We start from the raw sequence: 17,972 nt of genomic DNA on the forward strand, positions 1-17,972 counted from the left end.
CCACCTGTCAGTTTTCATCCAATCTTATCTGATCCTCCAGACGGATCGAAAATAGGGTTTCCATCTGTCCGGATTTTATGGACAGGATTGGATTGGACAGCAGCAGGTGTCTGCGGCGATGTCTCCTCTGGGCTGCATGGAGCATCCAAACAGGTTCGCCTGATAAACTGACAGGCAGACTGGATCGGAAAGGCAATTCTTGCTTTCATCAAAAGTATCTCTATAGCGTTACGGTATGAAGGCACCTCCGACACCCAAAGACCAATTTTTCCGCACCTGTTACTTCTATCCAAAGTCTGCGGAAGAGACACCAGAATTTATCCCAAAAATTTCGAATCTTTTTCCCAGTGCATTACATTGTGGCCTCATCATACAGACTGGCTCCTCAAGCCGTTGTTTACAAAATAAAGAAAGCTTGCAGGGAAAATGTAATTTTTTTTTACTTTATAAATGCAATTATTGCTGCAGCAGCTTCTATACACAGTACAGATGTTCTACTTTACAAGCAGACTAAGCCCCGGTTCACACTTATGCGAGTGCGGGAAGGCTGCGAATTCGCAGCCTGTTCCCGCATCGCACACGCACCCCCGGCAGTTCACACTGCCATATGCGATACGCTGGGGGTGTCAATGTAATCTTAACGACACCCCCAGTTTGATCGCATATCGCAGTGCGATCTTGCAGTTCGCACAGGATCGGATCGCACAAGTGTGAACCGCTGTGCGATCCGATCCTGATGCGGCTGCCAAAAAGGGTCCCTGTGCGTGTTTGCTGCGGCTGCGGTGCAAATTTAGCCATACAAACTGTATGGCTAAACTCGCACCGCACAGCCGATCGCATGTAATGTCGGAGCAGTGCGCTCCGACATTACATGCGAACCCCGCACACGCACAAGTGTGAACCGGGGCTCAGGGGACCCCCCCAGGCACTATATTGAAATTTTTCATTTTTATTGTTATTTCTCATTTTTTTTTTCTTTTACTTTAAGTAGCAGTAAATGACTGCTCATTTAAAAATGAAGTTTTTTACAAACTCTTTTTTCATTGATACATGTTCCCCAGGTCGGTACCCTGGCCCCCATAACCATTGTATGCCCATATAAGCCTTCAAAATAGACACTTTTTATTTTTTCAGTTCGGGTCCCATAGACTTCAATGGAGTTTGGTTCAGAACGTTCGCGATGTTCAAAAGTTCTGGTACGAACTGAACAGGGAGTGGTTTGGCCCATCCCTACCGGTAGTATCATCAGGTTAAGATAAAGGAAAAAAATCCTAAAAAAGAAAGCCTATGCAGCCACCACATCTAAAGCTTGTTGTAGATGGATCCTTTTTATTTTCTTTTAAAAACCAAATGGATTTCCCTATCTACACATAACTGTCCACTGTGCTATTGTATTCTGACAGCAGGGACTCTGCTGTCAGACTACACAAATCAGTGCTGCAGCCAATTGGTGATAGATGGTTGTATCTGTAAGAATATATCAATTTATTCAGGGCTTTCTTCTCAGATAATAGGTGCAGTAACTCAACCACCATCCCCCCCCCCCCCAACACCCTTCAAAATGCAGAGTTCAGAAATGCACTTTGTACATACAACCACCCCTCCAAAAGCTTCCTCGCATCTCCCCTACCCAGCCCAGCTCTAGTACACTGATCAGTGCTGTCAGCTATAGCTTGTGGTGCTGATCCATTGGGGAAAATCCTACAGGGCGGTTTTACAGAAGTAATTTGGTAAATCGACTTCTGTACAACCTCCCTGCCCATTCATAAATCAAAAATCGTCCAGTTCATGATGAATTGTCTGAATTTCATTCCATGTATGGCCAGCTTTAAGGTGACAATTCTCACACACAGCACTGTATGAGCAATGTTGTCATTCCGTGTTAGAACTACAAAAACCTCCTTCTCCACTCTTTTAAATGCCATAGATGGGGAGGGTTTTGTAGTACCCAGATTGTTGAGAATAATGTAACTGATAATAATGTGACAAAGTTATCAGATCACTAGATTTCTGGCAGAATCAACAGGTATTTTATTGCATTTATTGATTAGATATAAAATATAAAAAATGCTTTAAAAGTGAACTTCCTCACCCCCATTAATAAAATTCACATCAGCATGCACCTCTCCATTGCAGATGTGAAATTATTTAACAATGGTTTCTTTAAAAAGAAAAAAACTTTTTTTTGTGTCTTCTTCCTGGTTTTCCTGAAAACACTAGTGATGTAGCCCCAGACGCACAGATGCTATCAGATAGATGTCACACCAAAGCTGCAAGATCTCACAATATCTTACAGTATTGTCACACTGTGCATGTTCCAGATCAAAGCACATCATGTTAAGTGCATCATGTCATGCATGTGCTGTACGACATTACACTCATTTGTTGATAGGGAACAAAGTTCCTCCAAAAGATCTCATGAGATAACAGTGTTATCCACTTCAGCTCCAGAAGATTTACCCCCCCTTTCTGACCAGGCCCTTTTTTGCAAAATGGCACTGCGTTACTTCATCTGACAATTCAGTCGTCTGCCACTGTACCCAAATAAAATGTATTTCCTTTTTTTCCCCACAAATAGAGCTTTCTTTTGGTGGTATTTGATCACCTCTGGGAATTTTTATTTTTCGTGCTATAAACAAAAAAGAATGTGTACTGATCACACCTCAGAAACATAATTTCCTGCTTGTGTGATTGGCTCACCAATTTTCCCAGAAGTCTGCATTAACCACTTTACCACCGGAGGATTTTGCTGTTTTGCGTCTGGGCCACTTTTTGCGATTCAGCACTGTGCGAATTTAACTGACAATTGCGCGGTCATGCAACGCCGTGCCCAAACGACATTTACGTCCTTTTTTTCCAACAAACAGAGCTTTATTTTGGTGGTATTTGATCACCTGTGCGATTTTTACTTTTTGCGCTATAAACAAAAAAAGAGCGTAAATTTTGAGAAAATAACAATATTTTTCACATTTTTTTATATGAAATTCCCCCCAAAAAAATGTAAAAATCAAAATTTTTTTAAATTTTTGGCCAATTTGTTTTCTGCTACCTATGTTTGGTAAAAAAAAATCACAATAAGTGTATTTTGATTGGTTTGCGCAAAAGTTATTGCGTTTACTAACTACGGGAAAGATTTCTGTCATTTTTGGTGTTTTTGTTTTTTAAGGAGTAATGGCAGCGATCTGCAATTTTTTTTTGTGGGACTGCGACATTGCGGCGGACAGATCGGACCCTTGACTGACATTTTTGACACTTTTGGGGGTACCAGTGACATTACTGCAGTAATCAGTGCTATACATGTGCACTGTTACTTTAAAAATGACACTGGCAGGGAAGGGGTTAATTTTATTAGAGAGGGAGGGGTTAATGTATGCCTGGTGCTTACTAACGTGTGTGGGGGGGAGGTGACTGAGTGACACAGGGACAGATCCAGGGTTCAGCTATGCTGAACCCTGTAATCTGACCCTGCCTGTCACTTAGGAGATCCGCCCACTTTGTTTACACAAGCGGGCGGATCTCCACACTCGATTCCCCGGCGATTGCCGCTGCTCCTCCCCTGGCCCGACTCCCGCTGTGACTGAATACAGCGGGAGCGAGCCTCCGGCAGCGCGCGCGTGCCACCGAGAAAGGGGAGCGTCTGGCGACGTAGGTCTACGTCGCCAGACGATAACGGACCACGTTGCCGCAGTGGAGCTCTAGTGAGCAGACGGCAAGTGGTTAAGATATAAGTAGGATTTCTGGCATCCCCTGCAACAAAAATGTCATTTTTTAGGAACATACTCTCAATAGAAACATGTCTAAAGGGATGCAGGCCCAATAGATTTTCTCATTAGAGCCCTGCAGCTGCCACAGCCGGTTGCTGATTATGAAACCACTCCCATTTGACCCACTCAGCACAGGAGAACAGAGGAACAAACAATGATTTCTTCAGAATAACAACATGAAGGAATCTGCAACAAAATTTGCTAAAATCCTTGTAATGTACAGAGATCACCCAGAGGGGAATGTTTTTTTTCTCAACAAAAGTGGAGTTATGTTTTAACGCATTGGATAATGAAAATGTCAATTCACCATAGCTCATATGCGGTATTTAACGGGAAACACCAAAAACGTTCCGAATTTTTACTCTAACATGAGAATTTTCGTACTTTAGTAACCTATTAGTTTTTGATACGGAGACTAGCATGGCAAATTGTGTTACTTGGGACCAGAAAGGTCTTATCCTATCACAGCTCCACAACATATGTAAAAGATTCCCTTGGGCAGTACGACATTTGTGACATTCTGAATTGTCTCTCCCCTTCATTAGGAATAATCTATGTGGGGTAAAAATATGTCCTATGGAAGATCCGAATTTGGATCAACATATCCCTGGCCGAAATTGCTGTTGTAAAGTAGGTGCTAAGCTAGGGTGACCAGACGTCCCCGGTTTCCGGGGACAGTCCCCGGATTGAGGACACTGTCCCCGGATTCTGGGCCGGATTAATGTAGACAGGGCATCCCATGCTGGCTGAGAGAGCCTGAAGGCTCGGATGCTGACGCCCCCTGCTGGGCTGAGAACAGGAGATGAGGGGGGTCTGTTTTTACACAGGTGGGGGCAATGGGGGAGCAGGGGTCAGAGCTGATACAGCTGCATGGAGAGATGGAGATTTTAGCTGTTGTGGGGGAAGGGCTAAGAGGTGGCTGCAGAGGTAATCTGTGAGAGAAGTGTGCAGAGGTGAGCTATGGATGGGGGGTGTCCTCTGTGCATAGCAAACCTCTGAACCCTATACTATATGCCTAACACTCTCCTGTATATTATGTAGTCCTCTTCCCAGCGCTCCCTGTATAATGTAGTACTGTGCCCAGCGCTCTGTGTATTATGCAGTCCTGTGCCCAGCACTCTGTGTATTGTGTAGTCCTGTGCCCAGCGCTCTGTGTATTATGCAGTCCTGTACCCAGCGATCTGTGTATTATGTAGTCCTGTGCCCAATGCTCTGTGTATTATACAGTCCTGTGCCAAGCACTCTGTGTATTGTGTAGTCCCGTGCCCAGCGCTCTGTGTATTATGCAGTCCTGTGCCCAATGCTCTGTGTATTATGTACATAGTCCTGTACCCAGCACTCTGTATATTATTCAGTCCTGTACACAGTGCTCTGTGTATTATGGTGTCCTGTGCCCAGCTTTCTGTGTATTATGCAGTTCTGTGCCCAGCACTCTGTGTATTATGTACATAGTCCTGTACCCAGCGCTTTGTATATTATGCAGTCCTGTACACAGTGCTCTGTGTATTATGTAGTCCTGTGCCCAGCTTTCTGTGTATTATGCAGTCCTGTGCCCAGTGCTCTGTGTATTATGCAGTCCTGTGCCATTTGCCAATAAAAAAAAATATATATATGTCCCCGGATTTCATTTTAAAAATCTGGTCACCTTATGCTAAGCAGTTCTTTCCAATTATCTTGCTTCAAATCCGGAATGTCTCTCGTCCACCAGGCCAGTATAGAGTCCAAGCGGGACGGTACACTCCGGATTAGAGTACTGTAGTATGAACAAATTAGCTTAGAATGGGTACCAGAACAGAATTGGTCAGGCACACCTCTCCCCTCCGAAATTGTGCTGAGGCCGCATGCTTCAGTTGGAGGTACCTAAAATGCCAGGAGTTGGGGATCGAGAAATCTTGTTTAAATTGGGAAAATGTTTTAAAGATGCCATTATTATACAATTGATGAGTATATTTAAAGCCCTTCCTAGCCCAGAGCTTTGCATCCGGGAAGTCAGAAAAATGTGTAAGGATAGAGTTATACCACAAGGGTTGGTTCAGTGAATAAGATTCTGGAGAGCCGGACAGCATAGATTCATATCTAACATAAATTTTGAGGGTGTTTAACAGTGGCGGCTGGTCATACAGGGCACAGGGGCACCGCCCCCCCATCCATGCATCCGGCCCCCTAATCTACATGCGGGGCGCCGGACGCATGGAGTTCAATTGGGCTTTTTTTTTTTTTGGCCAGGTGATTAGAGCCGGAGGCTCTCACAGGCTGAAAAAAAAGGGTGGGCTCGGGGCGCAGAGCAGTGCGCCCCGAGCCCACACAGTTGTTTGACAATAGCGAATGAAAATTCGCTATTGTCACACGGGTCCTCCTCCTGGCCAATCAGGAAGCGGGTTTCAAGACCCGTTTCCCGATTGGCTGAAAGAAGAAGCCATGCCATTGGCCATGGAGGAGGAGGGAGGAGACGCAGAAGACGGGGAAGAAGCCGAAGCTGCCGCCGCCGCCTGCTGCTGCATCCAGTCACAGTGAGCAGGGTTGGGGGGGGGGAGTCCTGCCTGTTCAGCCTCTCCTCTCTTGCTGTGGTCCGGGGGGGGGGGGGGGAGAGGGAAAGGTGTGCAGCCTGCTGTGGTCCAGAGGTGGGGGAGGTATTGTGCGGTTCCCCCCCCCCCCCCCGGCCCATGGAGCACCTGCCGCCACTGGTCTTCAACAGCTCCATCCCCTCAAAAGAAGAGACAGAGTGTCGATATATCAGGTTAGGAAAGGTCCTTTTTATTAATACCATTCAATTACAATAAGATTTGTGTCACAATTGTATAAGATATATTGTTTTTTATTTGCTATTTTTTTTCCCCGCGTAAGTCAGACATCTCAAGTCTCCCGCAAGTCGCGGGAGACTGCCGCTTTCCGCCCTGAGCTCACGGACACCCGCAAGCTCAGGGCAATATCCCGGTCACAGTCAGGAGATGTGGATGCAGAGTGTCAGCGCCTGTGCAGTGAGAGTATGAACGCCCGACGGAGCGGCTGTAGAACCAGCTTACAGGCGGAGTGATATGATCACATGCACTCCGCCTGTGGGAGGATCGGCAGAGAGGAAGCAGCGGCTTTGCTCTGTACTTCAGCCGCATCTTCCACTCCAGAGGCATTTTGGCGCGTGCTGGATCATCGGCCGCAACACTGACTAACTCTGACCTAACCTAAACCCAGAGGCCAGCACAGACAAGAGAGCAGCACCAGTGACCAGGCCAGTACCAGCACCAGTTACCAGTACCAGCACCAGTTACCAGGGTAGCACCAGTGACCAGGCCAGTACCAGCACCAGTTACCAGTACCAGCACCAGTTACCAGGGTAGCACCAGTGACCAGTACCAGCACCAGTGACCAGGGCAGCACCAGTGACCAGGCCAGTACCAGCACCAGTGACCAGGCCAGTACCAGCACCAGTGACCAGCACCAGTTACCAGGGCAGCACCAGGGACCAGGCCAGTGACCAGCACCAGTTACCAGGGCAGCACCAGGGACCAGGCCAGTACCAGCACCAGTGACCAGTACCAGCACCAGTGACCAGTACCAGCACCAGGTATACTGATTACATTTCATCTCATTATTCTCTGGTTGTGTTAAATTGGAAAGGGGGGGGGGGTGCGGCGGCGGCGTGCGTGAGGGGCGCAGCGTGCGTAGGGGGGGTGGCGCGGCGGCGTGCGTGGGGGGGGGGCACCTCCCTGAAATTTGTTTTAGCAGGTTGGGATGTCTGGTAAGTGGAGTTACCCTTTAAGTGATCACACATGCAATAAGTAAATTGTGCCCAATGTCTCATCTTTACATGGTAACAACGATTTTAGATTTGTTTAAAAGGATGAAAAATGCTCTGTGGTGAGGATCTGAAACAAAGGTTCCTCCCAGGATCTGTAACTGTGCACGGTTGCAGCAGAGGTGGGGACAGATCAGCCTACAACACACAGAGATTATCACCAGGGTTCTGTCACCAGCCAACCACAGCTGTCAGACGCCCCTCCAATCGGGTTAGGGCGGAGGCGGGGCGTCTGCTGATCACATGACCTGTAGTTGTCCGTCTGACTCGGGAAGCAGCTGGAGTCTTCATGGCTGCAGGTAGTAGAGAGTGAATAGAGGCTTGTTGTTGTCTCCCCATCTTCCTCTTCTGTCTGCTCTGTGTGTCATGTGTCTTCTAACTGTCACCTATATCTCAGACTCCAGGGCTGACATATGCAGTGTACTCCATGGCAGTGCTAACCAGGGTGGTTGTGTGTGACTTGTCATGTATGTCTGCTATTGCATCAGGTCAGCTGCTCTCATGTAATGTTCTTCTATGGGCAGACTGGACTGACAGATTTGGCCATAGATGTTTGCAATCACATCTGGATGTTTGGTGCATTATAGGCTAGAGCCCCGGTCAGATCATATACAGCAGGGTCTTCAAACTATGGCCCTCCAGCTGTTGTGAATCTACAATTCCGATCATGCCTAGTCATGTCTGTGAATGTCAGAGTTTTCCAATGCCTCAGGGGATGTGTAGTTCTGCTACTAGAGGTTACCAGAGACCAGATCATCTCTGATCACCTCTATGGTCTTGGAGGACCGGAGCAACGTCTCACTTCTGGTTTGGGGATCCCTGATATAATGTGATCACTAGCCAAATCATAATGAAAAATACCATACAACTCCTTTTTGCTTCAAATGGTGCATGGGGGATATTTCTTATATTTCTTATAATATTTAACCCCTTCTGGACCGGAATGATTTACCGCCTCCAGTCTCCATCCCGGTTCACATATGTGCAATGACAGACATCGCATGTGATTCGGAGCGCACTGCTCTGCAAATAACATGCAATGTCTGTGCGATGCGAATTCAGCCATACAGATTGTATGACTGAATTTGCGTCAAATTCGGACACAACTCGCACAGGACCCTTTTTTGGGTCCGCACCACAATCGGATCACATGGGTGGTCACACCTATGCGATCTGATTCATGTCCAAACTGTCAGTTCGCACTACAATATGCAAACTGATCTAGGGGTGTCGTGTCGTTAACTTTGTATTGACACCCCCAACGATTCGCATAAGGCAGTGTGAACTGCCTTTGAGTTGAATGCGATGTGGGAACCCTCAGTGGATTCGCAGGGTTCCCGCATCGCATATATGTGAACCGGCACTCAGTTTTCTCCAACAAGCAGCCCCGTAATTCTCTTTATTTGCACAAATTTGCTGTGTTTACAACGGCAGACCGCCGTTCAGTCTCCACTGGGTGTGTTCATGGGTGCCTGGCGGCAATTGCGGCTGCCGGGCCTGCAAATTGGCTTCTCCATGGCGAATGGGCACACGCTAGCGGTCCTGCCAAGCGACGTAGGGAGCCAACGTGCCGCAGTATATGAACAGTGGCTGGTCGGCAAGTGGTTAAAGTAGGACTAAACACAAAACATTTGATTTTTGGATAGAGTATGGGAGGGAGTGTCCCTTTGGGGAGAATTCCCTTCACTTCCTGTCCCATAACCAAAACAGGAAGTGAGAGCAAATACCTCCAAAGCCAGGGAATGCCTGGTTTTCACCAGTACCAGTGTCCCCAGTGGACAATTTCCTCTCTATTCCTGTTTTAACCACTTCAGCCCTGGAGTCATCCCTCTAATGACCAGGCCATTTTTTTTGTGGTATGGCACTGCGTTATTTTAACTGACAATCGTGTGTTCATACGACGCTGTACCCAAATAAAATTGATGTCCTCACAAATAGAGCTTTCTTTTAGTGGTATTTGATCACCTCTCTGATTTTTATTTTTTGCGCTGTAAACAAAAAAAGAAAAAAAAAATGTTGACTTTCTGCTATCAAACACAGTCAATAAAAAAATGTAAAAAAATAATTTCTTCATCATTTTAGGTGTATTCTGCTACATATTTTTGGTAAAGAAATCCCAATAAGCTGAAATTAATCGGTTTGGGCAAACTTTATCGAATCTACAAATTATGGGATATTTTTATGACAATTTTTTTCATTTTTATTTTATTTACTAGTAATGGCAGCGATCAGCGATTTTTAGCGGGACTGCGACATTGCGGTGGACAAATCGGACACTTTTGACACTTTTTTGGAGACCAGTGACATTACTACAGTGATCAGTGCTAAAAATATGCCATGTTAGTATACTAATGACACTGGCAGGGAAGGGGTTAACATCAGGGGCGATCAAAGGGTTGAATGTGTCCCTATGGAGTGCTTGCTAACTGTGTGGGGGGATGGTCTGACTGGGGGAATACAGAGATCTGTGTTCCTGTTTAGCAGGAACACAATATCTCTATCTTCTCCCCTGACAGAACGGCCATCTTCCTTGTTTAAATAGGCAGACCGCAGTTCTGCCTCTCTCTGGAAAGATCGGCGGGTCCTGGCGGACATCAGGTCGTACAGATACGTTGGTTCGCGCAGCCCGGCCGCCCTGCCACAGTAAATGTGCGGTGGGCGGTTAAAGTGTTACTAAACCCAGGACCCTGCATTCACTATATCCGGGCTCCCACAGTTCACAGAACATGGACATGCAATAGTAAAAATAAACTGCTAAATACCTTTTCTCATCAGCAGTATATAGCAGTCTTGTGACTTCTATCAGTGTCTGAGTAAAGCTTGTAGGAGGAGTTTTCATTCTCCTCTGACTGTTCTATGAGGCTGCTTGACCCCTGACCCTCTGTCTAGACAGTGCTGATTGGCCCTGTGCTGATCACATACACTCTCCCAATAAAAAAAAAAAAAAACTCTAGCAATACACACCAAACTGAGCATGTGCAGAATACCTCCAAGGCTCTGTTCTATCAGGAGATGGTTTGGGGGACAGTGGAAGAATGGGAGGATTAGAGAGGACAGGATAAAACAGCCTTTTTAACCCAATGCAGAGGATTAACCCCATAGGTTCCACAGTGAGTATAACAAGCATGCTTTACTGCATATACAGACTGATTTTACTATTGTGGATTTAGTAACACTTTAATGACAACTCAACATTTGGGATTTGCTTTCACTTTTACTCTTGCTGGTAATGGTAAGAAGGAAAAATAGAATGATTCTCCCTAACGGGGTAACAGTAATAGAAATCTGACAGGGAGTTCCAATCCATCCAGAAAAGTTACCAAAAATAATAAATGTTGCCTTTAGTTATACTTTAAAACAATCTGATCTACTGCATTATGTGGACAATGTAGGAGCATCATTGTTCAAAGCACTGGTGGTCAATTTATTTTGTTATAGGGGACCCCTAGTGACATCACCAAAGGGTCTCCCATAATATTCAGTGCATGTAATGGGGACTAATGATGATCTTAGGTTCATTCCAAACCTGGTAGTAAGCTGTCAGTACTGGGCCAATCAGCAGCTGGCGGGAGGTTCTCTCACCCCACAGTAGAGTTGCATGATTCTGGATAAAATGAGAATCACGATTTTTTTACTTAGAATAAAGATCGCAACTCTTGGCGTAACATCATCTTTTACATTATACAAAAAACTGGGCTAACTTTACTGTTTAGGCCGCCTTTTTACTGCAGCAGGGGGGTTCTCCTGCGCAAACTGACGTAGACCTACGTCGGTCACGTGCGCTAAGCTAGGGGGCACGTTCCCCCCCGCCGGCGGCGCACTCCCGCCCCCACTTGGCAGCGGGGAAGCCAATGTGTGGGTCAGGCAGCTCCGATTGCCGCCTGACACCCGCGATCGTTCCCCGCTGAGAGAGAAGAACGGTCAGCTGTTGTAAACACAGCTGACCGTTCTTCTCCCTGGAATGATCATAGAGCCCATGTGATCCTTCTATATAGGATCACATGTCTCTATGGTCATTTCAAAAGCCACGCCCCCTACAGTTAAAATCACTCCCCTAGGCTCACATTTAACCCCTTGATTACCCACAGGGTTAACGCCTTCCCTGCCAATGGCATTATTACAGCAAAAGTCCCTTTTTTTAGCACTGATTACTGTGGTAAGTTCACTGGTCCCCCTCAAAAATGTCAGTTAGAGGTCCGATCTGTCCACCGCAATCTTGCAGTCCCGCAAAAAATCGCAGATCACCGCCATTACTAGTAAAAAAAAACAATAAAAATTGCATAAATCTTTCCCCCAGTTTGTAGACGCAATAACTTTTCCACAAACCAATCAAAATACGCTTATTGCGTTTTTTTTTTTTTTTTTTTTTTACCAAAAATATGCAGCAGAAAACAAATTGGCCTAAAATGTTAAAACCTTTTGATTTTTTAATTTTTTTTTTGAGAATGTTACATAGCAGAAAGTGAAAATTATTGTTTTTTTTTTTTTTTTTTTTTCTAAATTGTCGTTCTTTTTTTGTTTATAGTGCAAAAAATAAAAATCACACAGGTGATCAAATACCACCAAAAGAAAGCTCTATTTGTGGGAAAAAAAGAACATCAATTTTATTTGGGTACAACATGGCACGACTGCGCAATTGCCCGTTATATTAACGAATTGCCGAATTGCAAAATATGGCCTGGTCATTAAGGCCCCTTTCACACTAATGTGACGCGATTTTGACGCTATTTTGAAAGCAATGGCAAGGCTATATGCCTCAAAACGCATTAAAATCGTGGCAAAGTAGTGCAGGAACTACTTTGAAGTCGGTGCGACTTCAAAACGCAATGATATGAATGGGGCTCATTGAAAATAATGGAAAACGACTTGTCATGCGATTTTGCGGTCCAAAATCGCGGGACAAGTCGCACTAGTGTGAATGGGGCCTTAGGGGGAAAATCTTCCGGTCCAGAAGTGGTTAACAATGTTGATAAACATTTGGGAGGCTCTTTTTTTTTTTTTTTTTGACAGTTGTGGGTGAGCAGAGGACAGCTCTGTATGAATCAAAGACATGTCATTTTAAGATTGTGAGGGAGGGGTGAATTGTGATCACGATTTTGTAACAATTAATTGTGCAGCTCTATCCCACAGCTGCATGTGCGCAAAAAGAGTGGGGATGCTGCTGACATCATTCACCTAACATAGCCACATGTTCATATTAGGTTGAAGTGGTTGAAAAGGCTAAAATTTTTACCTTCATGCATTCTCCGCATTAAGGTAAAATAACCATTTATGATCAGCTCCCCCCTAGAGCTACATGATTAATCATTAATCGATTCAACCCCCCCTCACCATCCTAATCCGGCATTTCCACGATTCAGTGCAGAGCTGTTCACTGTTGACAGCTGTCAAAAAAAAAAAAAGGCAGAGGCAAAGTTTATCTCAACATTGCTCAGTGCTGAGAGATAAAAAAAAAAACATTGTATCATTTGGTTCTTTTAGTTTAAAGGGATGAACTTTGGTCTGGTTTAACCACATTTGTTACTTACAAATTTAAAATCAGTATTTTTTGCTAGAAAATTACTTAAAGCCCCCAAACATTGTATACATTTTTTTTTTTTAGCCTGAAACCCTAGAGAATAAAATGGCAGTCATTGCAATATTTTATGTCACATTGTATTTGCGCAGCGGTCTTTGAAACGCAATTTTTTGGGAAAAAATACACTTCAATAATTAAAAAAAAAAAAAAAAAAAAAACGAAACGATTAAGTTTTTTTGTATAATGTAAAAGATGATGTTACACCAAGAATTGTGATTTTTTTTTTTTCTAAGCAAAAAAATCGTGAGCAGCGGGAGTCATTAACCAGTGATGAGGGAGCAGCGGGCGGGGGCGCATCACAGTGTGTGTGTCAATAGACACATACAGCTCAGCTTGGCATCAAGCTTGCATGTGTGCCCCCATGGGAAGCAGCTTCCTGTAGTGACACACAGAGAAGAGGAGGAGCCCGGAATGCCTGCGGGGGACCCCAGAAGAGGAGGATTGGGGCTGCTCTGTGCAAACCCATTGCAGGTAGTATAACGTTCAGCAAGATATATATATATTTTTTTTTTCTTAAATAAAGAATGTTTACAATCTGATTACTAACATAGACCTAACATGACTATATGTCAAAATGAGGTCAAGGTTGTCATGAGCATCACCACTCCTTTGGGTACTGGTTTAGATGATGAATTGTATCCTCCCCATACACAGATTGCTATTCTAGCCAGGAAACCTTAAGCGCGGAAATGGCTCTCTCCTACACCCCCCTACTCATTCAGAATGGGTTGGGGAGGTGACTGGGATTCTTATTAGGGAGAATCTTGCCTATAAGCATAGGGGAAGCCCTAGGAAATTTGAACGTATATGGGGGACGCTTGGTTGGATGTTCCTGGATTAGCTCCGGTACAGTTGGCGTCTTATAGAATTCTTGGAGGGACGACCTCCTCCACCTGCAGGATGAATGACTCTTGAGGTCAAACTGTGTAGATCCAATAATAACTCTAGACAGGTACCGCTAATGAATCCCAGTAAGTAAAAGTACTATGTCACATGTGAGGGTTCAATGCAGAGGCAACGTAGTGTGTAGTTTTAGTTTTGTTCTGCGTTCTTTTAAAGTGCACAAAAAAAAAAAAAGCGAAGATTATTTGGTATTAAATATACGGTGAGATGACTTGTTTCACTTAGCACTGGAGGCCTTACAGCTTCTGACATATAGGCTTGACAATATGGCTGATAACATGGGATAGTGCGGTTGGGCAAGTACAGGAGACAGACGGTACAGGCTGAGATAAATGTCTATGGAGCTGCAATGACTATCACTTTTGACTAAATGATCTTGAAGATTGGATTACATATGTTCTAGTTGTATATACTGTGACTGATTACTTGAATGGCAATGCCAATGTACAAACCTATTTGGTTTCACACACAGATACATGTTGGTTGACCTACTGTTCATTGTATGTCTCTTGTTTTCATCTTATTGTACCATTTATTTTGTTAATAAAAACTATCTGATTTAAAAAAAAATAATAATTATTGGAAATTCCCGTAAATAATGTCACCTGCCATTTGTCTTTAGGGCATACGTTTATTGTAAATTTGGGCACACCAGAGCTTATATTTTAAAACCCCCATTTTTATTTATGGATTGTCTCCATATTTGATAGTCATTTCTTTTGCATGGTTGCGCTATTCTTTTTTAATATACATGTTGCTTGGTCCATAGCTGCACCGGCTTTAGATATACATGTTCAGGGTTTGCTCCCCCAATTTTTTGCTTGTTTATTATGTATTCGGTCTGACCAGACTTATGAGGTTGAGCATCCCATCCCCCACACACACCTATACTCTATTGGTGTCCTCTATCAAGTAGATATAGGAGGAGTCCCCTGCAGTGCATTAGCACACCTTCCCAGCAAGGAGTGTTGTCTCCAAGGGTAAAAGAGGCTGGATTCACCCCTTTTTCATGGATAGTGTAGGACCCACTGATAATGGGGTACTTTGACGCAGTGGTGGGCTTGAGCACGATATGGCCATATGGTGGGACTAAACCCCCATTTTTATTTATGGATTGTCTCCATATTTGATAGCCATTTCTTTTGCATGGTTGCACTATTCTTTTTTAATATACATGTTGCTTGGTCCATAGCTGCACCGGCTTTAGATATACATGTTCAGGGTTTGCTCCCCCAATTTTTTGCTTGTTTATTTTGTACATTCATTGTTCCTGCTGCCTAAAAGCCCTTGGGAGATATTTTTTTTGGTATTTGTAATAATTAGTAGGGTGAGCAGCACCTCTTATACCTAGGCTTGTAGGTACCCTTTTACAAGCATGTTATACTTACCTGCTCTATGCAGTGCTTTTCCAAAGAGCAGCCCCGATCCTCTTCTTCTGGGCTCCCCCACCATCGCTCCAGGCCCCTCCTCTTTGTCGGGTGCCCCCACGGAAAGCTGCTTTCCATGGGGGCACCCGTGCATGCTCACTCACAAGCCCTGCTGCTGCGTTCATTAACACAGGCAGCAAGATTCTTCCCTGCCCCCCCGCTCTCGTGTCACAGGATTTAATATATAAGCAGCGGGAGCCAATGGTTCCGCTGCTATCAATCTGTCTAATGAGGAGAGAGACAGCGGCTGGAGCTGCTGCGCTTGTGCACATTGCTTGATCGGACCAGGCTCAGCAGGCAAGGGGGGTCTGGGAGGGAGCTGCAGCACAGAAGGATCTTCACCTTAATGCATAGAATGCATTAAGGGGAAAACCTTAAGGCTTTAGAACCACTTTAAGCATAGTAGGGGAATTCCTATACTGGTAAAGGATCTTTTATTCTGAAATATTAAATAACAGAACAAAAACTGGAATTGCTTCACAATGTTTTCTAATGCATTATGTAAAATGAAGGTATATAATACATATACTGATTTATTTTCTTTTTTGCACAGAGGCAAAAGAAAGTGAGGAACTCAAACCCAGGGAGGAAGAATCGGAGGTACACAACTCACTGACTCTTTGGATCGTGATATAAATTGTCTAATCAGTATTGTAAGGATAGTCTTGAGACTGTTATTTTTGACAAACAGTACTATGAGTGCTAACGTTGCGGTCAGGAAACTATTTGCACAGAATCTGCATGTTCTCCTTGTTCTTGGATGGGTTTCCTCCAGGTACTCCAATTTTCTCCCAAACTCCAAAGGCATTCCAGTAGGTTAATTGTCTCCTGTCTAAAGTGGCCCTGGACTATGTGTGCATGTATGCACACAATACGATTTTTTCCTCCAGACTTACCAAAGCCATATAATATGAAGTCAGACCTAAACACTTTGAATTTGTATGCAATCAGGCAGGCCCTTGCACTACATAGTTGAAGGTAAAAATAATGCCTCGTACACACGTTCGGCTAATCGGACGACTAATCGTTCGCATTTTGTTGCATGATACTAATATCGAATTCAACAATGCGTACTAAATGTGTGATTTTTTTTGTACGATTGCGGAAAAGCTTCCTGGTTGCGTAGCTACGTATCAGATGGTGCAAAACAAAAACAGTGGCAGCCAGGCTTTTTCCGTGCTGTTTTAGTGTTTCTGATCATGCGCGGTCTTTGTCGATCGATTTTTAGCGGACTCCTACTGTACTGATTAAACAATATCATACCACAGAAGTTTTCCTGTTTGTCCCTTCGGATTTTGTTGGACGAACTGTTGTGATCGGCTGTCGAAAGCTGTGTACTAACAATCAGATTATCGTGTGATCAGGTCGAAAGTGAGTTTTATCGTACGAGGCAGTATAGTGTGTCCAGATTTAGGGATCTTAGATGAAAAGCTCCTAGAGGGCAGGGACTGATGTGACTGTAAAATATATGAAGTAATGCATGAATTGTTAACATTGTATAAATACCTTTTTAATAAGTAATAAATATTTGATTATTTTTTTAGGAATCCGATTCCAGTGAAGAAAGCAGCAGTGCATCAGAAAGTAAGCTATTTATGTGTGTCAGTCAGGGTGGCATAATAGGAAAAAAGAGACCTAATATAAATGTTATCTTGCACTACTCTGTCTGACTTTTCTAATCAAAAAATTAAGGATTAGTAATTGCTTCCAGGTAATTCTAAAAATACACCAAGTCTGACAAGGGAAAAACCTTGCAGACGAGGAAAATGGGGATTTTAATGTGCAAAAAAATCTCACAAAAGAGCAAGTTCTAAAAAATATATATGTAAATTTTATTGGAGACAAAGTATTAAAATCAACGCATGAAGATAAAGCGTACAGAAGAAGTATCACATAATAAAACACTTCCTACAGTGCGGTGGATTGATGCATTTCGCCCACAGTCTGGGCTTCCTCAATATCCGGATGTGTGACAGATTGTTCGAGATATAATATACACCTTTCCTACATAAAAACACAAAAGTAAATCCCATACGTCAAGCCACAGGATTTAAAATGAAAGACTGGAAAAATAACCCATTGGTCTAAGCAGAAGCATACAAAGCCCTACAGAAAATATTTCCCCAACCAGGGATGAATACAATCAAGTATTGAGTGCAAATGAATACAAAACTCAGAAAGCATATAGCTTTCCAACATCACCTAGGATGTATAGTGCATATCCAATAAAGGGAACATTTCCACATGAGAAGGATCGTAGTATCAACAAACGTTTCTGCTATAGACATGCCGGCCGAATCCAGGAAACCACTTTCACACAAGTTTGGTTGAGAAAAAAATTTCCATCCTGCTCCTTTGAACTTGTCACTGTAGTCGAAAATGAACCTTGATTTGACCCAACATTAGAAAATCAAACGAAAATCCTTAAAAAAAAGAACATTTTCAAACTAAATTCAAATGGTATATGACTAGCTTTAGAGTACCAGTCCACCAATCCCCTTTTGACA

At 43.9% G+C, this 17,972-nt stretch overlaps 1 protein-coding gene across 1 annotated transcript in view; it reads left to right on the forward strand.

Annotated features, from left to right (window-relative positions):
• Positions 1–7,773: 7,773 nt before the first annotated feature.
• The window catches only part of SIRT2 (sirtuin 2), a 77,264-nt gene continuing 67,065 nt past the window's right edge, over positions 7,774–17,972 (forward strand). The window contains exons 1-3 of the mRNA XM_082246874.1: positions 7,774–7,856; positions 16,019–16,065; positions 17,010–17,049. Of these exons, the coding sequence (XP_082103000.1) occupies positions 7,847–7,856; positions 16,019–16,065; positions 17,010–17,049 (97 nt within the window). The 5' untranslated portion in view covers positions 7,774–7,846. The remainder of the gene's footprint in view (positions 7,857–16,018; positions 16,066–17,009; positions 17,050–17,972) is intronic.

The sequence above is a fragment of the Pelophylax lessonae genome, assembly GCF_965119305.1.
Source record: "Pelophylax lessonae genome assembly, chromosome: 2".
NCBI lineage: Eukaryota > Metazoa > Chordata > Amphibia > Anura > Ranidae > Pelophylax > Pelophylax lessonae.